The sequence below is a fragment of the Polypterus senegalus genome, chromosome 12 (genome assembly GCF_016835505.1).
Source record: "Polypterus senegalus isolate Bchr_013 chromosome 12, ASM1683550v1, whole genome shotgun sequence".
In the NCBI taxonomy this organism is placed as follows: domain Eukaryota; kingdom Metazoa; phylum Chordata; class Cladistia; order Polypteriformes; family Polypteridae; genus Polypterus; species Polypterus senegalus.
In genome coordinates this window covers 65,876,399-65,895,330 of record NC_053165.1, presented here as the reverse complement: position 1 = coordinate 65,895,330, position 18,932 = coordinate 65,876,399, and the positions used below count along the sequence as shown (strand labels likewise).

The 18,932-nt window shown below is 40.2% G+C and overlaps 1 protein-coding gene across 6 annotated transcripts in view; it reads left to right on the top strand.

Moving 5' to 3' along the window:
* The window catches only part of ncor2 (nuclear receptor corepressor 2), a 313,848-nt gene that overhangs the window by 192,720 nt on the left and 102,196 nt on the right, over nucleotides 1–18,932 (top strand). For all 6 annotated transcript variants that reach the window (XM_039772027.1, XM_039772028.1, XM_039772023.1 and 3 more), the window contains exons 12-14: nucleotides 62–240; nucleotides 9,234–9,288; nucleotides 11,015–11,113. In XM_039772027.1, coding sequence (XP_039627961.1) covers nucleotides 62–240; nucleotides 9,234–9,288; nucleotides 11,015–11,113 — 333 coding nt within the window. The remainder of the gene's footprint in view (nucleotides 1–61; nucleotides 241–9,233; nucleotides 9,289–11,014; nucleotides 11,114–18,932) is intronic.

The window sequence follows — 18,932 nt, the reverse complement described above, 5'->3', positions numbered from 1 at the left end:
CTTTTGTCATATTGAAATGGTTTTAAGGATAATCCTTTTTTTCTCCCTCAAATTCTGATAGAACTCCGAGAGACAGATGCGTCAGCTGGCTGTAATTCCACCCATGCTTTTTGATGCTGAGCAACAAAGAATTAAGTTTATCAACATGAATGGTTTGATGGATGACCCCATGAAAGTGTACAAGGATCGGCAAGTCATGAATATGTGGAGTGAACAAGAGAAGGAGACTTTTCGAGAGAAGTAAGTATCCATGGAGAATGATGCACACTGGTAATGAGTTAAGGTGTCTGACTGTATAAAATCAGTGAGAAGCTCAGTCTCACTAAAATCACTCTACATGTAGTATTCAGAAGTAGACATCGATCGTGCTCCTCCATCATGATTACATACAGTCAAATCCTGATTTAGATGGTTAGAATTGGACATTTTGCCCTTGTGAAAATTACTAGTACTCTGCATCATAGTAATGTGCCCAAAGTTGAGCATCAGCTCTGAAACATTTCTTAGATTTCTCCCAGTCTAAATTGATTAGCTCGGTCCAGCATACACAGAGCTTGCTAATGGTTAACAGTTCATGAAGAGCATATTTAACTCATCCATACAGTGTCTGCCATAGCACAAAACAATTACTCTTTCATTCTTCTTAACCGGGTGCTTTACGCCAGTGTCTCTCAACCACTGTGTGTTGTGTGTTGCTGCCGGTGGATCGCAAGTGGCTGTCCTTGGGTTTCAGGTACTGAGTTGTTGTGACACATCCCCGGCCCACTGCATGCGATCAACAGTGCTACACAGTAGTGCCCCCCTACACCCTCTAGGGGCTCTTCTAACCGCTTTCCATTCACGAAGGGGGAACCCTCAGCTCATCAGATGTTGTTTGTGGGCCGTCATGGAACTTGGAAAAAGCAGAACTGGGTTTCAGAGGCATAAAGGTTGAGAAACACTGCTACGTAGTCACATAAGATTTTCTTCTATTGTCTGTGTTGAAGGTGCCCACAGTTTACCATTGATCCTTGGCTGTGGCATGCGAAGAGTCCTGGTCCTGGCACATGCAGACTTTAATGACTTATTCTCTGGCAGTAGAAATTCAGGGGCAGCATGCTAACATTATTTTATTCTAGTGTTTTGCATAGTAGCTCATTGCTCTTCTTGTTATGGTTTCAGCATGCCATTAAATTCTAAAAAAGGGCTTCTAGGCCATCCTGCAGTGGTTTATGATTTCAGAATATCATTTATGATTTTGGTGAATATTTTCATATACTCCTTTGAAATCTGAATATGTATAACTCATAGTAATTGTTTTGGCACATATGAAAGACAGGACCTTGTGCTGCAAAGCAGAACAGAGGAGTGTCTACTTAAATGGTTAATGTTTTTGAAAAATTCTGCAAAATAACAGATTACAAGTTTATCAGTTTATTCTACGGAAGCCTTAGCTTTAAACACTTCTGAAAAAGGGCAGCATATTCATCAGATGAGTATTTATCTAATGTTTATATAATGGAAGTCACTTGCCAAGTAATACAATCCTTTTATGCATACATTTTGAGTGATTATAGGAGTCTTGGTGTCCAAAATAAATAAATGAAGGCTTACAGGCTTTAAAGTGAAGAGGAAGAGGTTGCATTTTCATTTTAGCCATCTTTGTGTGATTGCCGTTTATCAATATTCAGATCTCCATTATCACTAAAGATGCCTAGATTTTGTTTGGTCTCATGGGTCGCCACTGCTCCTTCTGCTTGGTGTTAGTAAATGGGCAGAGTCTCCTTCCATATTACTGTGTGTTCATTTAAAAACAAAGACACTAGTCTCCGTTTTCATCTTTTGTACTGCAGCTTTTTTAGCACCTGAAAATGGAGACTTTTATAAATGCTCTCCAGAGTTGTGTATTTGTGAAAACACCGGCTTGCCTATCGTTTTAGTGTGGATAGGTGAAAATGTACAGTTTTGAAAACATAAGACTCTAATTGGTTACTGACTGTTCTATTTATGTATTTGGTCGACGGTTTTATTCAAGGCGACTTACAATATATGAGATCCAATGGGTTCCATTTCTTTTTGTCTTTTCCAAATGGAGCACAGAAAGATGAAGTGACTTGCTCAGGGTCACACAGTGTCAGCGGTGGGATTCAAACCCACAACCTCAGGGTTTGAAGTTCAAACAGCAACATTTATTTATATAGCACATTTTCATACAAAAAGCAGCTCAAAGTGCTTTATATAATGAAAAAAAGAAAAATAAAAGACAAAATAAGAAATTAAAATAAGACAACATTAGTTAACATAGAAAAGGAGTAAGGTCTGATGGCTAGGGTGGACAAAAAAAAGAAAAAAAAACTCCAGACGGCTGGAGAAAAAAATAAAATCTGCAGGGGTTCCAGGCCACGAGACCGCCCAGTCCCAAAGCCTTAACCACCATGCCACGGAAGAAGTGGCCGGGGAGAGGGAAGTCTGGGCCTCTCTGCTTAAGCTGCTGCCCCCGCGACCCGACCCCGGATAAGCGGAAGAGGATGGATGGATGGATCCTGCACATTACAAGGTCTCATTCCCTGACTGGTCGCCTTTGTTGGGAGAAAACCGTATTCCAATATTGCGGCCACAGATAATGCGGGCATTTGTTATGTTGCATTAAAATTGAGTTTTATACTGTTTCCTTTTTTGTGCAAGACAACAAATTTACCAGTTGCAACAGTTTTGTGACAGATTTGCAGGCCGGTGGATTAACCATCCAATTAAGAAGGACACTTCATCTTCCTACATCTGCCAATTCAGACATGCCCAGTGTAGACAGATGGCTACATCAGATGCATTTTTGGTGGACAGAGATACTTTCATAAACAGTGTGAAAACACTAGTGTGGATGGAAATAGTTTTTGTTTAAATAAAATGCTTTTAAATGAAAACAGAACAGTGTGGTTGTTGGTGTCCATTGTGGATGAAGGGCCCTGTGGTTACAGTGTGCATTAACGGGTTTGGCTTTGAACCTTTTCTTAGCACCTGATGGTCTCGTCTCATTTGCCACAGTGTTTGATTATGTTCTTTAAATATATAAAAGCATTAATTCATTGACTGCACTTTCTGTTTTATTGGTTTCAATTGCATTCTGGTCTGCCTTCTGATAGTTGCTGTATGAAGTGACGTTTGATCACCTGTCTGATACAGGTACTGGAGCTGCATTTGGATTCTGTCCTTTCAGTGAAGACTTTCTCATACAGGGAAAGAATTGTGAATTTCTTCCACAAATTTTAATTTTCTGTCTGTGAGATTGTGAGATGACGGTAAAATATCCTGCTACAAGTGAATGTGCCCTGAGGTTAAAGGAGTCCTCCAAGATGTTTCCTGTCCTTATTCCAGTCCTGTCAAACTAATCTGTAGCTTCATGCACTTCTTTTTGGGAAAAATTGATTGATGGTTAATGGGGACCACAGTCACAGCATGACATGAAAGGCGTTTTAGAGGTTAAAGGAGGGCCTTGTTGTCATTTGTATTCCAGTGAAGGAAAATTGATTTTTCTAACATGTCACAATACATTTTAGGCTCTTGCTGAGCATTTTACTAACTTGTATAAACAGCAGACACACGTTACATGTCTAGTTGAATCACTGTGCCTCGTATGTGCAGTTGATGTGTAGATTTTTAGAGCTGTTGAATGCGCTTCACACTGTGGGTCATAATGGTCATAACCTTTATGACCATAGTGGCGTCTGCTATCGAGGATTGTTTTTTTTAAATACTGCATATGTGTTCTTTAGTAGAATGCCTGGTTTTTCTAAACCAGCCTTATAGTTGCTGTGTTTGATTGCGTATTCTCTTGAATGTAGCAACCTCTTTTCAGATTGCTCATTTTTTATTTCATGTTTTAAGACACTTCTCCTTTTGTTTCTGTATGTCATGCAACTTCTCTGTGGTTTTATGCTGACTTGAAAATGCAGAACTAAATTGTGAATGGGAACTTCTAAGTTCAAAGAGCTCTTTATGACTTAGAGGCTTTTGGCTTATTTTTGCCTTCGAAATAAAGAAGTGGGTTTCGGTCAGTCTGATGATACAGCCAGCTATCTATAGAATTCATCCACTGGAATACACCTTTTAGCTCTCAGAGTGTGTCACTTGTGTTCATGTTAAATGCATCTCTTTTCCCTAGCTGGCTAGTACAGCATTTAAAAGTGACAACATGGAAATCAAGAAATAGGCAAGACTTTCACAAAAGAATATTTTTTTAAACCAAGAAACAACTCGCCAAAGCACATTAAATTTAATCTAAAGAAATGGAGAGAATACAGCACTTTTGTGAGCACTAGTAGATAAAGATGTATAATAATATAAGTATTGGGGTAAGGAAGACTTCAGAAGGCAGGAGACCACTAAGAGGCCCATTAATGCATTTAGGGGTTTTTGGCGTTATTGCACCTAAGTTGCTTACCCAAAAATTAATGGCTATTATTTTGCTTATGTAATAAACGAGCTGCAAATGGCTATACAGTAATGAGTACAATACTTCAAATTTTCAATATGAAAGTATTTATATGTTGTGATAATAATATGCCACAGACATCATAAAGGTTTGGGGCAGCCACCCATGTATTGTTTTTCCCAGCTGCAAAAGGGTTTGTTGTATCAGAAATACGAAGTGCATTCCACAGAGTCCAAACTACTACTGGCTATTGTAGCCCAAGATGGAGGCTTTAAAGGCCTGGAGGGGAACTGATGTCATCAAAATGGCCGGAACCAGAAGTGATGTCATCAAAGGGGCCGGCTTGCGAAAGTGACGTCAGCAAATTGGCTGGCTGGGGAAGTGACATCAGCAAAGGGGCCGGCTTCGGAAGTGATGTCAGCAAAGGGGGCCGGATTCGGAAGTGACATCTTCTGAGGCACCGGAACCTTGCAGGATTTCCTGGGAAAGGTCTGTAGGGAACTGAGAAAGACAGTCAGTGCGCTCTGCCGCCCCCTGGTCAGATGTTCCATTACACTTACTCAGGCCCTTTAGCTGCCTCCTACTCGCACGTGTGTGACAATGTTTAAAAACCATTGTTACACCAATATGAACTAAATAACACACACAAAAATGAACACTTTAGGGATTTCTGTCCACAAAGCATACATCTTCGTATATAATACACTACCGTGGCTGTTCGTTTGCCTGTCCAGGATTTTAAGTCACCTGTCGCTCGCAAACTGTTTGACCTATTGACCTGAAATTTGGTACACATATACTACGTGGAGTCTGCTATCCGCTTTCGGGGTGATGGTTGACCTCCAAGGTTATTCCTCTTTTTATTTTATTTTATTGTAGAATCAACTCTCAGCAGCGGAGGGCAGCTGTGCAGTGCATGCATATGGGTGCCATTCTCATTCCCTACCACCTTCGCCGTCACTTCCCCTTCCTCTTCATATCTTAAATCATTCTTGAGGCAGATTGAACACTTAAGTGCCAGTTTAAGTGAGAAATTAAGGGAAACGTACTAAGTAATAATTGCAACACAAACACTGACAACCAGTTTTAACGCAAAAAGATGCCGACGGAAGAACAGAAGAAGCGGGCCTCTAGTGTGGAGAAAAGAAGAGCTGATTAGGAAGCAGCAAGTGCATCAACCTCTGAGCAAACGAATGATAAACGTACAGAGAAAGAGGAAAACTAGAAATGCTCAAGTATATTTGTGCAGTGCGCCGTTACATACAATACATAACATGCATATACACACAAATACACACACACTATATATCACTCTGAAACAAAAAGAAAACAATTTGTGACTATGTACTGTACATATTATTACTCCCTCATCTAAACCGTTACTTTTCCAAATTATTTTTCATGTCAATCCTTGAAACAATTTCTGTTTACCACTCAACTCAAAGAGATGTGACATTTTGCCCACTAGGTTAGGGCTTACGTGCTGTAATTCACTTAACTTCTCGTGCCTTCTTTTGTAGTCACCCCACAGAAGTTTAGTGTGTTTTCATGTATTTATTTCACTTGTTGTTTTGTTTTTCTTGCATTTAGCATCTCGAATAAACTAAGCACATACTGTATATACATATTTATACCAGTTTCTTCAAGTGCCTGAGTTATAGAGTGTGGGGATAAAGCTTTTCTGGCAGCCATGCAGAAAACATCCAGAGACAGGACCCTTCAGAGCTAGCTAAACACACCACATATACACCTGAACCATTGTTTCTCACCCACTTTTTCCTCATGTGAAACTTTGAAATGCACAGGTACAAAGTACTCACCGATTCGCTAAGAAACACTGTTTATACTCAAAGTTGAAATTGAAAGAGCAGGACTCAAAAATCTAACATAGGGAGAACATGCAACAGACAGCATCCAGGTAGGTAATTGAACCTGTGGTGCTTGAAATGTAAAACTGCACACCTCAATGTTTTAAAGTTATACTATAAGCAATACTTATCAAGCATAGCATCGAGTCCTTCACCACATGCATTTCAAAACTGTGATCAGACTCTGAGTCAAGATCTTCACATTCACTTTCATTCTGTAGCTTTCCTAGGACTTCTTTAACCATGTGTTTTCTATTTTGAAGATGAAGAAGACATTTCCGTAGTACAAGTCTTATTGCGTGTCAGCCAAACAGTCGCCATGCACTGTAAAATAGGTTTTGTGCATAATGTTCTGTTAAAATGAGCTGTCATAGATGACTCTACAGAGTGGTGGCTCTGAGGTTAAGGATCTGCACTGGTATCTGGAAAGTTTGCCATTTCAAATCCTGTTACTGCCAGAAGTGATCCTACTCTGCTGGGCCCTTCCGCAAGGCTCTTAACCCTGACAATTGCTGCAAGGGCAGTGTACAATGGCTGACTCTGTGCTCTGACCTCCAAAAGCTCATGTGAAAAGACAATACGAAATCAAAAAAAGGCTATAATTGGAAAGGTGCGAAACTCAACTATCTAATGGTAATGAGCCTTTTAGTGTGTATGATTTCATGTTGGTGGGATCTTTGATGAAAGCAGATTCACTCAGCTGTGATGTGCTGCTTGCCTCCGGGTATACATGTGCAAAGTGCATATCTTACTAATGAAAGAGAACACTTATGGAAACATTAGATTTATTTGACAGAAGTCACCATTTTGTTTGTATAAATACCGTTATTGCTTATAATTGACTTGTGAGTTTCTTGCAATGTACACAAATGACTTTGAATTATGGCCGTGTTCTGCCAACAGGATGGAGTAACAGTTTTCTCAGGCAGAGATGGATTTGCATTTAATAACACCTGGACATATTATAGCCGTGTTTGACCAGGGTTTCCAAAATTCTCCGGCTTTCTTCATAGAAAGATTTAAGCAAGTGAGTATGACGCGTGTGCAAATAATTCAACAGTCTAAGTATCCTTAGTTTTAGGAAACAAACTCAAAAACAGTTTGCACAAAAAGAAAAAAATTATAATATTTAATAAGAAAAAGTTCTTGATCAATTTGTTTTTATTTAAAGCAGACATGTCTTGTTATTGGCGGCACAGTGTTAGCACTGCTGCCTCACGTAAGGAGACCTGGGTTTGCTTCCCGGGTCCTCCCTGCTTGGAGTTTGCATGTTCTCCCCGTGTCTGCGTGGGTTTCCTCCCACAGTCCAAAGACATGCAGGTGAGGTGCATTGGTGATCCTAAATTGTCCCTAGTGTGTGCTTGGTGTGTGTGTGTGCTCTGCGGTGGGCTGGCGCCCTGCCCAGGGTTCGTTTCCTGCCTTGCGCCCTGTGTTGGCTGGGATTGGCTCCAGCAGGCCCCCGTGACCCTGTAGTTAGGATATAGCGGGTTGGATAATAAATGGATATCTTTTTACTTTTTAGGTTTCTGTTTGTTGCACAAATACACAACATAATGTGACATACCATCACACAGTCCGAAAACTCTACATTGTTGTGTTGCTTTGCTTGCAAATCTGATTTGTTCATTTTACTTGCTAACTATAACAGGTTCTGTTATTACATTACAAAGATAGCTGAGCAGTAAGGATCTTCCTTTATAAGTAATAAAAGAATCATCCAATATCAGTGTAAAATTGTGTAACTTATATTCTATTCAAATTAAATAAACATTTATTTACAGTACTTGTTAACATTAGCTTTCTGAGAATGGCTGCTAATTCATATGATAAACCTAGGGACGGAGTGGTGGCTCTGAGGTTAAGGATCTGTGCTGGTATCCAGAAGGTTGCCAGTTCGAATCCCTGTCACTGTCTAATGAGATCTTACTCTGCTCGGCCCTTGTGCAAGACCCTTAACTTGTAATTGCTCCAAGGACGCTGTACAATGGCTGACCCTCCGCTCTGACACTAAGGGGTATGCAAAAACTAACAAATTCCTAATTTGTATAATGCGAAATAAAGAACAAAAAAAAAACCTAACAAACAAACAATTGGGGCTTCATATTAGACCACTAGAAAAAACCCCTTACTATTACAAATAACATCTCCACAAGCTTACTGTAGAAATCAGGTGGTGTACTCTGAGATTAAGTGAAACTGACATTTATGGTGTGGTGAGACCTAAATCCCCATTTTCGGCCTTGGCGCTGTGTTGCTTTGCTTGCCCCAGACCTATTACTGCAAGTCTGGAAGAAGACATCTCTGCGTCAGGGGCTAGAAAAATGTGTGAAGACAGAAGACAAAATGAAGGCAGACAATTCCTGGAGGAGAAGCATCTTTAGTCTGAGCATTTGTCAAAGATCCATTGCATACTGTGTTATTAATGCAACACCAGCAGGATAAGACCCCGGGAAGTAAATTAAAAATAACAAAAATAGGACTCCAGCTGCTCTGTGACCCTGCCCTGGATACGCGAGTTAGGAAAATGGATGGATTTATTTATGTTCTGTAATGGCAAAGTGAAAACAGAATTTAATTTTGAAGATGAAGTTGGATATAGGGACAGCGGTTACCCAAAATCCCACATCTGGCATAAAGCTTGAGCAGATTTTAGGAACAAAGGGTAAAAACTGTAATCCGGAAGAGTTTGTTTACATATTCTTCCATTGTCCAAGAATTAATCAGGTATTTATTTTGTTTCTTCATGTGATGTGAATGTTTTTCATAATCAGTCTAACTTTGAGTATGTTTTTTGAAACATAATATTTCTCATTATTTAACATGTACAGTCCTTGTAGATGTCCATTTAGCATTCTGTGCAGAATGCCAGCATTTTAAGTGACCACTGGCACAACCATTTCAAAGAGCATGGCTAAATGTGGCTGATTATTAAATCTTTTTCCTCTTTTGATCCACAGGTTTATCCAGCACCCAAAGAACTTTGGCTTGATTGCTTCTTTTTTGGAGAGAAAGGTGAGCATCTTGTGGAATGTAAAGAAAGTTGAAATTCTCTTTCATTCTCCCCTGCTGAAACAAACTTGAACAGTGTAAGGGATGCAGTATTAAGACTGTCAGTAAACTCACTTTTAATCTGATGTATTCAGAATGCTTTTTGAAAATTGTGTTCCCAAGAGTCCTTCAGACTTTTGTCAGTTGATAAAATCAAAGCAAGTGGAAAGGCAATTTAATAACATATGGTTTATGAGCAGAACCCCCTGTGTGAATCAATACCATGGCAAAGTGCATCTTCTAGGAATATTTCCAGATGTATCATAATGAGTTATTCACTTTTCTAAATTTAAAATAACTGTCCTAATAGTGCTAATGTACAATGGCACTTTCAAAACAATTGTCAGATTGTATTTTCTTCGTTTAGGCATTTAGTCAGGGTAGATGCAAAAAGGGTTGCTTCAGGTTGGACAGAAACATTTTGCCTGGCACATTTGAACTTGAAAAACAGATAAAACAGTTCTTGTCCAAGGGTTTATTTCAGAAAAAGATATGTAAAGATATGAAGCTCTGTACAGTACAAAAGGCAAAAAAGAGTTGCCAGCAAGGTGCAATCCAAGGCGAACACATCTCAGTACAAAATGCAATGCAAAATCAAACACAGCAAAATGGTCAAAACTCCAGTGAATCTAAAAAGCACAGAATTGAACTAAGAAACACTCACTAAACTCCCAAACAAATTAGAAATGAACTGCCAGGAACTGTGGAAGACCCTCTGGATGGGGGGCATTTCTTGGTGCGTGGCCTCACCTCTTGGGCGACCACCCACAACACACATGGACATTGACAAAACCAAAAATAAAGAACGATGCACATAACATAAATCAAAGAATCAGAAATCGATTTTGCATTCCAGCTGAGACACGACAAAACACTATTGATCCCACCATGCGTTCAATGGTGTCGTTATTTAGAATTTTATTTACACAGATTGATGCTGTTGATTATATGTACTGTGAGTGACGGTAGGTTCACTGAAAAGAGTATAACACCACATAGAAATCTGAGATCTAGCCAAAATATTCCAAATATTACACCATACCTCCATACAGTAAAAATTTAAAAGCACCCAGCTGTGCGTCAGTTACGTACATCTTCAGCCTTATAAAATTAAGAAGTCCTTGCCGACAAATCTGGATTCGAATAGTTGCAATAAAAGTTGGGCTACTTGGGCTTTGAGACACTGGATTATGTGAACGGTCCTTTAATGTGAGGTGTATGTTTGTATTTGCTGATTTTTATCAGTGTGTGCTCGATGATTTTTTTCCCCTCAGGTATTACACCTCGTGACTGACATCTTCTGATAGTTGATTGATTATGATGGAGGACAGGGGGAGTGGACATCTTTTAAATGGTGCTGTTCCTGATGCACTGTCACCACAAACTCAAAATAAGCAATATGACCATAGCCCTATAAAGTTTCAGTTTATACATTTCAGATTGTGATCATGTTCAGCTTGAGGGCTGTGGTGGGATTCATTAAATGATTTTAACCTAAAAGTATATATGTGTTAAATACTCTGATTCATGTCAGCCACTAACAGAGAAGCAAGTAAAATGATGGAGGTTAGATAGCAACTGGTAAATGCATGCAGCAGGTTTATGGGTATCAACAAAAGTCGGACAGTAAACTGATGAGAATTTTTAAGAAACACACCTGTAATGTTTTTATATATATTGTTCATTTTAGACTGTGGCTGATTGTGTTCTCTACTACTACCTGACCAAGAAAAATGAAAACTATAAAAGTATTGTAAGAAGAAACTATCGTCGTCGTGGTAGGAGCCAGGTAAGGTTCAGACTTACTTTTCTGAGGAACGATACATATTTTTTTGTTTGTATCTATTACATCTTGATCGTACTCATGTAGTTAAACAGTTGTATTCTGTATTTGCCTAAATGAATATTTCACATATGTACACTATATGGCCAGATGTATGTGAACACTCCTCCAAATTATTTAGTACAGGCGTTTCATTGTTGTCAAGTGCGTAAAATTAAGCACATAGCCATGAAATCTCTGCTGACAAACTCTGGGTTGTACAGAAGAGGTCAGTGACGTGACACTTTTGCCACAAGTCAGTACAGTATATGAAATTTCTTTTCTGCTAGATCTGCCCTGGTCAGCTGCAAGTGCTGTTACTGTGAATGGAATGAGTCAAGGAGCAACAACAGCTCAGTCACAAAGTGGTAAACCACACAAAACAACAGAGTGTGGCTGCCAAGTGCTGAAGCACTAGCGCATAAAAAGCAGCCATCCTTAGTTGCATCAGAGTTTCAAACTGCATCTGGAAGCAACATCAGCACCAGCACTGTGCATCGGGAGCTTCGTGAAGTAGGTTTTTATGGCCGAGCACTTTTACACAAGCCTAAGATTACCATGTGTAATGCCAAGTTTTGACTGGAGTGTCATAAAGTGCACTGCTGTTGGACTCTGGAGCAGAGGAAATGTGTTTTATTGAGTGATGAATCAAACTCCAGTGTCTGGCAGTCTGATGGACCCATCTGGCCTTGGCGAATGCCAGGAGAAGCCACCCTTCAGACTGCATTTTGTCCACTGTAACGTTTAGCAGAAGAGGGATAATGGCAGGGTTTGGACTAGGCTAGGTCTCTTGGTTCCAGAGAAGGACACTGTTAATGCCACAGCAAACAAAAACATTTAAGACAGTTGCGCATTCATAGTTTGTAGAAGGTCCTTTTCTGTTCTGGCATGACTGTGCCCCTGTGCACAAAGCCAGGTCCAAAAAGACATGGAGGAACTCGAGGATTGACCGAGGCCTGACTTCAGCCTTACCAAACAACTATGGGATCATTTGGAATGCTGGTTTTGAGCCTTGTCTCCTTGTCCAACATCTACCTGGCCTCACAAATGCATTTTTGGCTTAATGGGCACAAATTCCCAAACATACTCAAGAATTTTTTGGGAAGTTTTCCTAGAACAGTGGAGGCTGATATAGTCACAAAGTACAGGGAACTCTATATTAATGCCCACGGCTTTAAAATGGAACATGCGATGGTTAGGTGTTTTGTATTCATAAAAGATTCTTCAAACATAAATGTGCTGAAATGTATACACTGTCATTGTGGTCAGACTACAGAGGGGTGTTAGAGGGTACAATTCTGCTTGAATTGTCCTGGAATCCCAACTTTTATCAGCCTAATTCTGCATTCAGAGGTGACTTTATAAGAAATTAATGCAGCAGCAGCAGCACCATACATCACTGTGCCTTTCTGTTTTAAGAAGAAGTAAGCGATGGACACTTTCGTGTCCCGATTTGGATATTCTTGTGCCAGTCGCTTTCACTTAATTATTGAAGAAGAACCAAAAGTCTGCTCTTTTGTTCTGACTTGCCAATGAGGAATTAGCTCTGCCGTTAGGTTTCTAATCATTTGTCTCTCCATTTTGTTATTAATGATAGTCATGTGAATGCTGCACGATGCATATTGTCTCACTGTTGATTTTAAATTGGTTTGTGTAATGACTGTAGCTTGAACGGGATTGTACTTGTTGGATTTTTCGTTTTTTTTATGCAAAAGGTGAGCATGTTGATCTCCATACCAAGAGATTTGCAAGGAAGCATATTGGATATTAATCTTTGTTGAAATTTCTTTTAGTTGTATGACGTGTAATTATTGGGATGTTTATGTGAACACTGTGATTGTTTTTTTTGTTGTTTATTTTTCTTTCAGAGTGCATTGTATTGTTTTTACAGACCTCAGTTTATTATAGAAACCACAAAAAAAAAAAAAACTTTTACTAAAAACATGCTGGAATTCTTGAGAGTAGTGATAGCCAAATCAGAGGTCTGAACAGTATAGGACCTTGCAGAAACACTAAATACCAAATAAGCTTGTTCAGCTGCAGAGATGTGAAGGTGTTTAGAATAAATAAGAAAATGTGAAGGTCTCCCATTTATACTTGTATGTGTCCTTTAGAATTCAGAAATGAGCATTCCAAGTTTATTAAATTGAATCTTTTATATTTCATTTGGCTGTAACTGATTGTAGGAGACTGAAAATGATAGTTGCTGGTGGCTAGGGATCTACACAGTTCGAATCACATAAATGCTAAAAGGGACTCTGCTCTGTTGGGCTCTTGAGCAAGGCCCTTAACCTGCAATTGCTGAGCGCTTTGAGTAGTGAGAAAAGCGCTATATAAATGCAAAGAATTATTATTATAGTTGTGCTTAGTATTTGGAAGAAAGCATTTTAATGGAGTAAGTCACTTTTTTACATGACTGAGAGCCTTACAACTCAATGCTGAGCATTTGCACTGGCATCAGCAACAAGCTTACCTGAGGGAATAACATTTGTAGCATTATAATATTCTTGTTCATTATGTAATCGGTCCATCTATACGGACAAGCCCCGCACTGTCAGCTGAAGTTAAAGTGTTATAACGTTATGCTTTTTGGCCACGGGGATGAGGCACCTTTGCAATAGCAATGATTTTGGTGTGTCATAACCAAGCACTTCCTGAATTTCACACCAAACTTTGAATGCCCTTACAAATTTTTGTGTCTTTTGGTGAAGTGAGCATGTGCGAGGCTCAGTGCAACACGCACGACCGGCATCGTGGATGCACACACACTGGAAGCAGAACACACAGTGAATGGCGTAGCCGTGGCCGCGCATGATAAGCAAATAAAGGACAGCATTGCTGGGGAGAGTGCTGATTGGGTAATCGCGGCCGCGCACATAAAATCCATTGCTGGGGAGACGCCACACATACTTTTCCATAAGAAGGCGACAATTTTCAGTTACATTAGCCTTTGCCATAACAATTAATAAAGCTCAAGGGCAAACCATAGAAAAAGTTGCCATTTACTTGCAGAACCAGTATTTAGCCACGGTCAGTTATATGTTGCATTATCAAGAGTTAGAAGTTTTACAGATGTTGTTCTCAAGGTTGTAGATGGTCCTGAACAAGAGTGTTTACAAAAAATGTTGTCTATAATGAAATTTTATTGAAAAATTTCCTGAGGTAAAAAAATAAAAACATTTTCCTAAATATCTTCTTCAGATATTGTGTATTACAGATTGTTATAAAGTTTTACACTAAGGCAATATTAATTATACTTACTGTATTGTCATATACGTTTCTATTTTATTTTTAATATTATTTTACTTTAGGCTTCTTGCAAAAATATTTTTAACAAAAAAATTAAGACAACAAACAGAATGAGGTCAGGTTCCCTTGCCATTTAATATAGACTGTCCCTAATAATGTTTATGCAATACTGTTCTAGCGCCCATTAATGTAACGGGCTTAATGTCTAGTTAGTAAAATAAACCCTCCAAGAAAGCAAGAGTGAACGCAATTTAGTAACTGTGCAGGAACAGCTGTGTGGAGTTTCAGTAACTTAGTTTACCATGCTGTAACAGATGATTCTTCCCGAAGTTCTGCTGTTGATCATTCATTGTTAAATTGATGTGTCCATTAACAGGCTTAACTCTGATGCGGTGTCTGTGTCTCAGTCTCTCCTGCTCGGTGTTCGATGTTGCAATGTGGCAACGATTAACTTTCATCTTAGCCCAATATCCTACCTTATTATATTTTGTTTCTCCTTATACTTTGATTATTAGTGTTGTTATTATTATGATTATTTTTGTGGTGAAGTCTCAAAGTTAGTATCAGAAAACTACAAAATGTCTTCATGAATGTTAATTTGTGACAAGGGGTGCTGTAAAATCTTGACGTCATTCATTCTCAGACGTGGTTCCTTGCTAGAACTGGGACCCAGGACTTTTTGTAAATTACTTCTCATGTCCTACTCTGAGGTGTGACAAATTGTAATTCTAGTGTGACGTTCAGCACAGTTCTTAGGAGTGATTCTAAGACGCTTGATAAATTCGGCCCAGATTCCATTAACAGTGAGATGGAGTTAATGCTTTGAATAACTTGGCTGCTATACTGTTGCTGTTTTAGCTATTAATATGACCTGAATTTTTAGACTACATAATTAATCTTTTCAGCTATGTCAGTTTATTACTTAATTGTTGAATCTTAATTGAACAGCAGCATAGTTACCAACTTCTTTCGCCAAATCAACAACTTTTAATTGATCGAACGTTCCATTGTAGATAAGGGATGCTCTTATGATTAAGGTGTATGAGGGTGTGAGATACAAAAAATCAGTGGAAACGTTGTTCTGGAATAGTTTGGGTATTACGTGTGGTCACGTGGGCACATTACATAGAAAATAAAGGCTGTGTGCTCCGAGATTATTCTCTCAGATGGGAGTAGCAAATTATAATCTCTTGGACCAATATTGTGAGTTTATCGCATTCAACTTATATGACTGACATTATAAAATACCTTAAATTAAGCCCCGACCTACACGCTGGAGAACTTAAGCGGCAGTATATACGGTAGATTTTGTTCTTACAGGAATGCTGTCAACGTTATTTTTGTTCTGGACACATTGATTGTCAGTGTTGATGCTTCTTTCAAGGTAGCTCATTATAGTCATCAGTTTTGGACTGAGCTGAATGGCCATGTTGCTAGTAAATGTAGCTTTCATAATCCATTTGAACAGGGTCTGGGAAAAAGGATAACTCTGAGATACTCTTATAGCCATGTCAGAGAGATCAGGTTCTTCTCAGCCTATTTCCACATCCGTTTTAATTGTATTGTCGTAAACCTTTGAATCTTGACTGTTATGATGGGTCTTCCTTCTTTTTCTGTAATGGTAAGTAAGGTACAAATTGACTTGTAGTCACTGGAGCAGTCAGTTGATAGGATGACAGGCTATAAACAGTCAGGTGGATAACCGCTGGAAGGGAATTTAGCCTGGGCTTACATTCTGAACTATACTTTAAACAGCTTTAACTCAGGCTCCTCTTAGATAGATAGATAGACAGACAGACAGACAGACACACACACACTATATGATAGATAGTGTGGAGCTAACCCGGACACAGACAGGCGGACATGTTGTTTCTCAACCACCACACATTTATTTACAATTATTAAATGGTCACACAGACCCAAATAATGGTCACTAAGACCTAGTTCAGTGCACAATAACACCCCAACACACTCAGTCCTGGCCACAAATGCCTTCTTTGGGCCGCCTCCACACCTCCTCTGTGCGTCATCCTGCCTCCTCCCGACTCCAGCGCTGAATGAATGGAGACGGCCCCTTTTATGCAGTCCCCGGATGAGCCCCAGGTGTTCCCGGCATTCCTCCCTTGGCCACGCGTCATTGTGGCAGAAGTGCCGGCTGTCCTCCCGGCAGCTCTCCGGGTGCCATCCTAAATCTTCTAACAGGTCCCCAAGGCATTGGGGCGCCTAATGGCGGTGACCACGGGCCCCTACAGGGTGGAGCTTCCATGCCCTGTACCTGTGGCCCCCAGAGCAACCAGGAAGGCAGCCCCCACGTGATCCAGGGTGGGCTTTGACCCTCTTCTGGTCCCTCACGGAGTCCCGGCCGGGTCATTGCCCCTGGCATCCCTGACAATAGATAGATACATTATTAATCCCAAGGGGAAATTCACATACTCCAGCAGCAGCATACTGATAAAGAACAATATTAAATTAAAGAGTGATAACAATGTGGGTAAAACAGACAATAATTTTGTGTAATGTTAATGTTTACCCCCCCGGGTGGAACTGAAGAGTCGCATAGTGTGGGGTCTCCTCAGTCTGTCAGTGGAGCAGGACGGTGACATCAGTCTGTCCCTGAAGCTGCTCCTCTGTCTGGAGATGACACTGTTTAGTGGATTCTCCATGATTGACAGGAGCCTGCTCAGCGCCCGTCGCTCTGTCACTGATTGTCAAACTGTCTAGCTCCATGCCTACAATAGAGCCTGCCTTCCTCACTAGTTTGTCCAGGCGTGAGGCGTCCTTCTTCTTTATGCTGTCTCCCCAGCACACCACCGCGTAGAAGAGGGCACTCGCCAAAACTATCTTTACCTCGTCCCTTCAGCTGCTCATTTCAGCAATTCCACCCAGCTATCTTTGCTGTGTCAGTGCTGCATGCCCCCAAAGGTAAGCCCAACTCAGAAATGCACTCAAGTATTCAAAGCACACTGCAGCTTTAATGGTACCTGATCCCAACCTGCCTCTTGACCCTCTCGGCATACATACTCTCTGCAACATGAACGTCATCCTCTCTACCCCATGAGCTTAGATGCCACACTTATTAGGCTGCTGCATAATCTGATTCGATTAGTTCTTAAGTGCTCATGGTATGTGCCAGGCAGCATAGAGTCTCAACCTGAAAAGGTTCCCTCAGCTGTGAACGCCTTCCTCCCTGGATGTAGTTAATCCAATTGAATTGAAAAATTTCAGAAATGTAGCCTAAAATGGATGTCCTATTATGCAACATTTTTTCCTGGGGTATGTCAGATTTGCTGATCACAGCCTTGTTGCCGCATCATGTCCAATTACATGACTGAAAATCGCAGTCAATGTCACATTTACTGACTAAGCGCCAATCCTGCGGTGCAGTTGTGCTCACCCCTTTTTCTGACAGCGAATAGCGTATTGCTTAATGGAGTAGTGCTTCAGGAAGGGTTAAAAGTTGTAGCAAGTTCAGCAGCAGCCTCGGCCCTTTAGTTCTTTTTCCCATTTTGTTTTAGTACATAAAATATGAGGCATCAGAGAGTTTATCTTCTCGTCTGTTTGTGAGTTCCTTATTCCTCGTCACTACATTCCTTAGCATTGTACGTCTCGATGAACATTCATTGGTTTGTCGGCTCTCCTGCATACACAGCCTGCCCCTCCGACTAATGAGAATATCAGACTGGTTTGATTTTGTCCTAGCCAGTCGCAGGCTAGTTGGTCTCACACAGTGGGTAAGTCTCCCATTAGGTGATTGTCTTCACGCGAGTGCACCACTCTTACTGGCTAAGATTATGAAAATGAAGGCTATGACTGAAAATTGCAGAAATAGTCATCTAATGTGACATGGGCTTTAGCATCTCATGTCATAAAAAGTGTGCAAGTCTTGTACTACGCCAGCTCAGAACAAAGCACCCCGCCCTCTGTATTTTCCTTTCACTTTTATATCACTATATATGCTCAGTAATCCTTTATGGTTCCACTCCCCACCCCTTTTTTTTAACATAAGCACGATTCCCTAACAATTTTATGTACTTTTTAAAAACTGGGATCCCAGAAGATTAATCACTGCTTGGAGAAAGAGCCAACAAAGGAGTGCTTTTGGTTGCGACAGTTGTGGTTTTTACATTATGAATCATCAGCAATCCTTTAAGCTGTTCCAGAATTCCAGTAAATTACAAAATCAGAACTGGAACGTTGTGGTTAGTTGACAGCCTCAGTATGTTAAGCACTCGGCGGAGGGAGAAACTAACAGTTTCACTGGAAGCAAGGAGAGACTGCAGGCGGCCGACGGGCAGCCCTTCCCCTTTGGTGAAGTGGCGTTCAGTCGTGTTGTTGATGGCTGCTGCCTGTTGGTCATATTTAGAGAGCTCATGGAAGATCAGGTGGGTTAAACTGTACAATGTTTCATTTTCTATTGTTCTGGTGTTTCTCCCTTGTAAAGAATAAGCCCATTTGGGACAGAGTTTTAGATATGAGAATTGTACAATTTAGCTAAGTATCATTAGGAGAGAAGGCCTTTAAAGATGATTTGAGAATA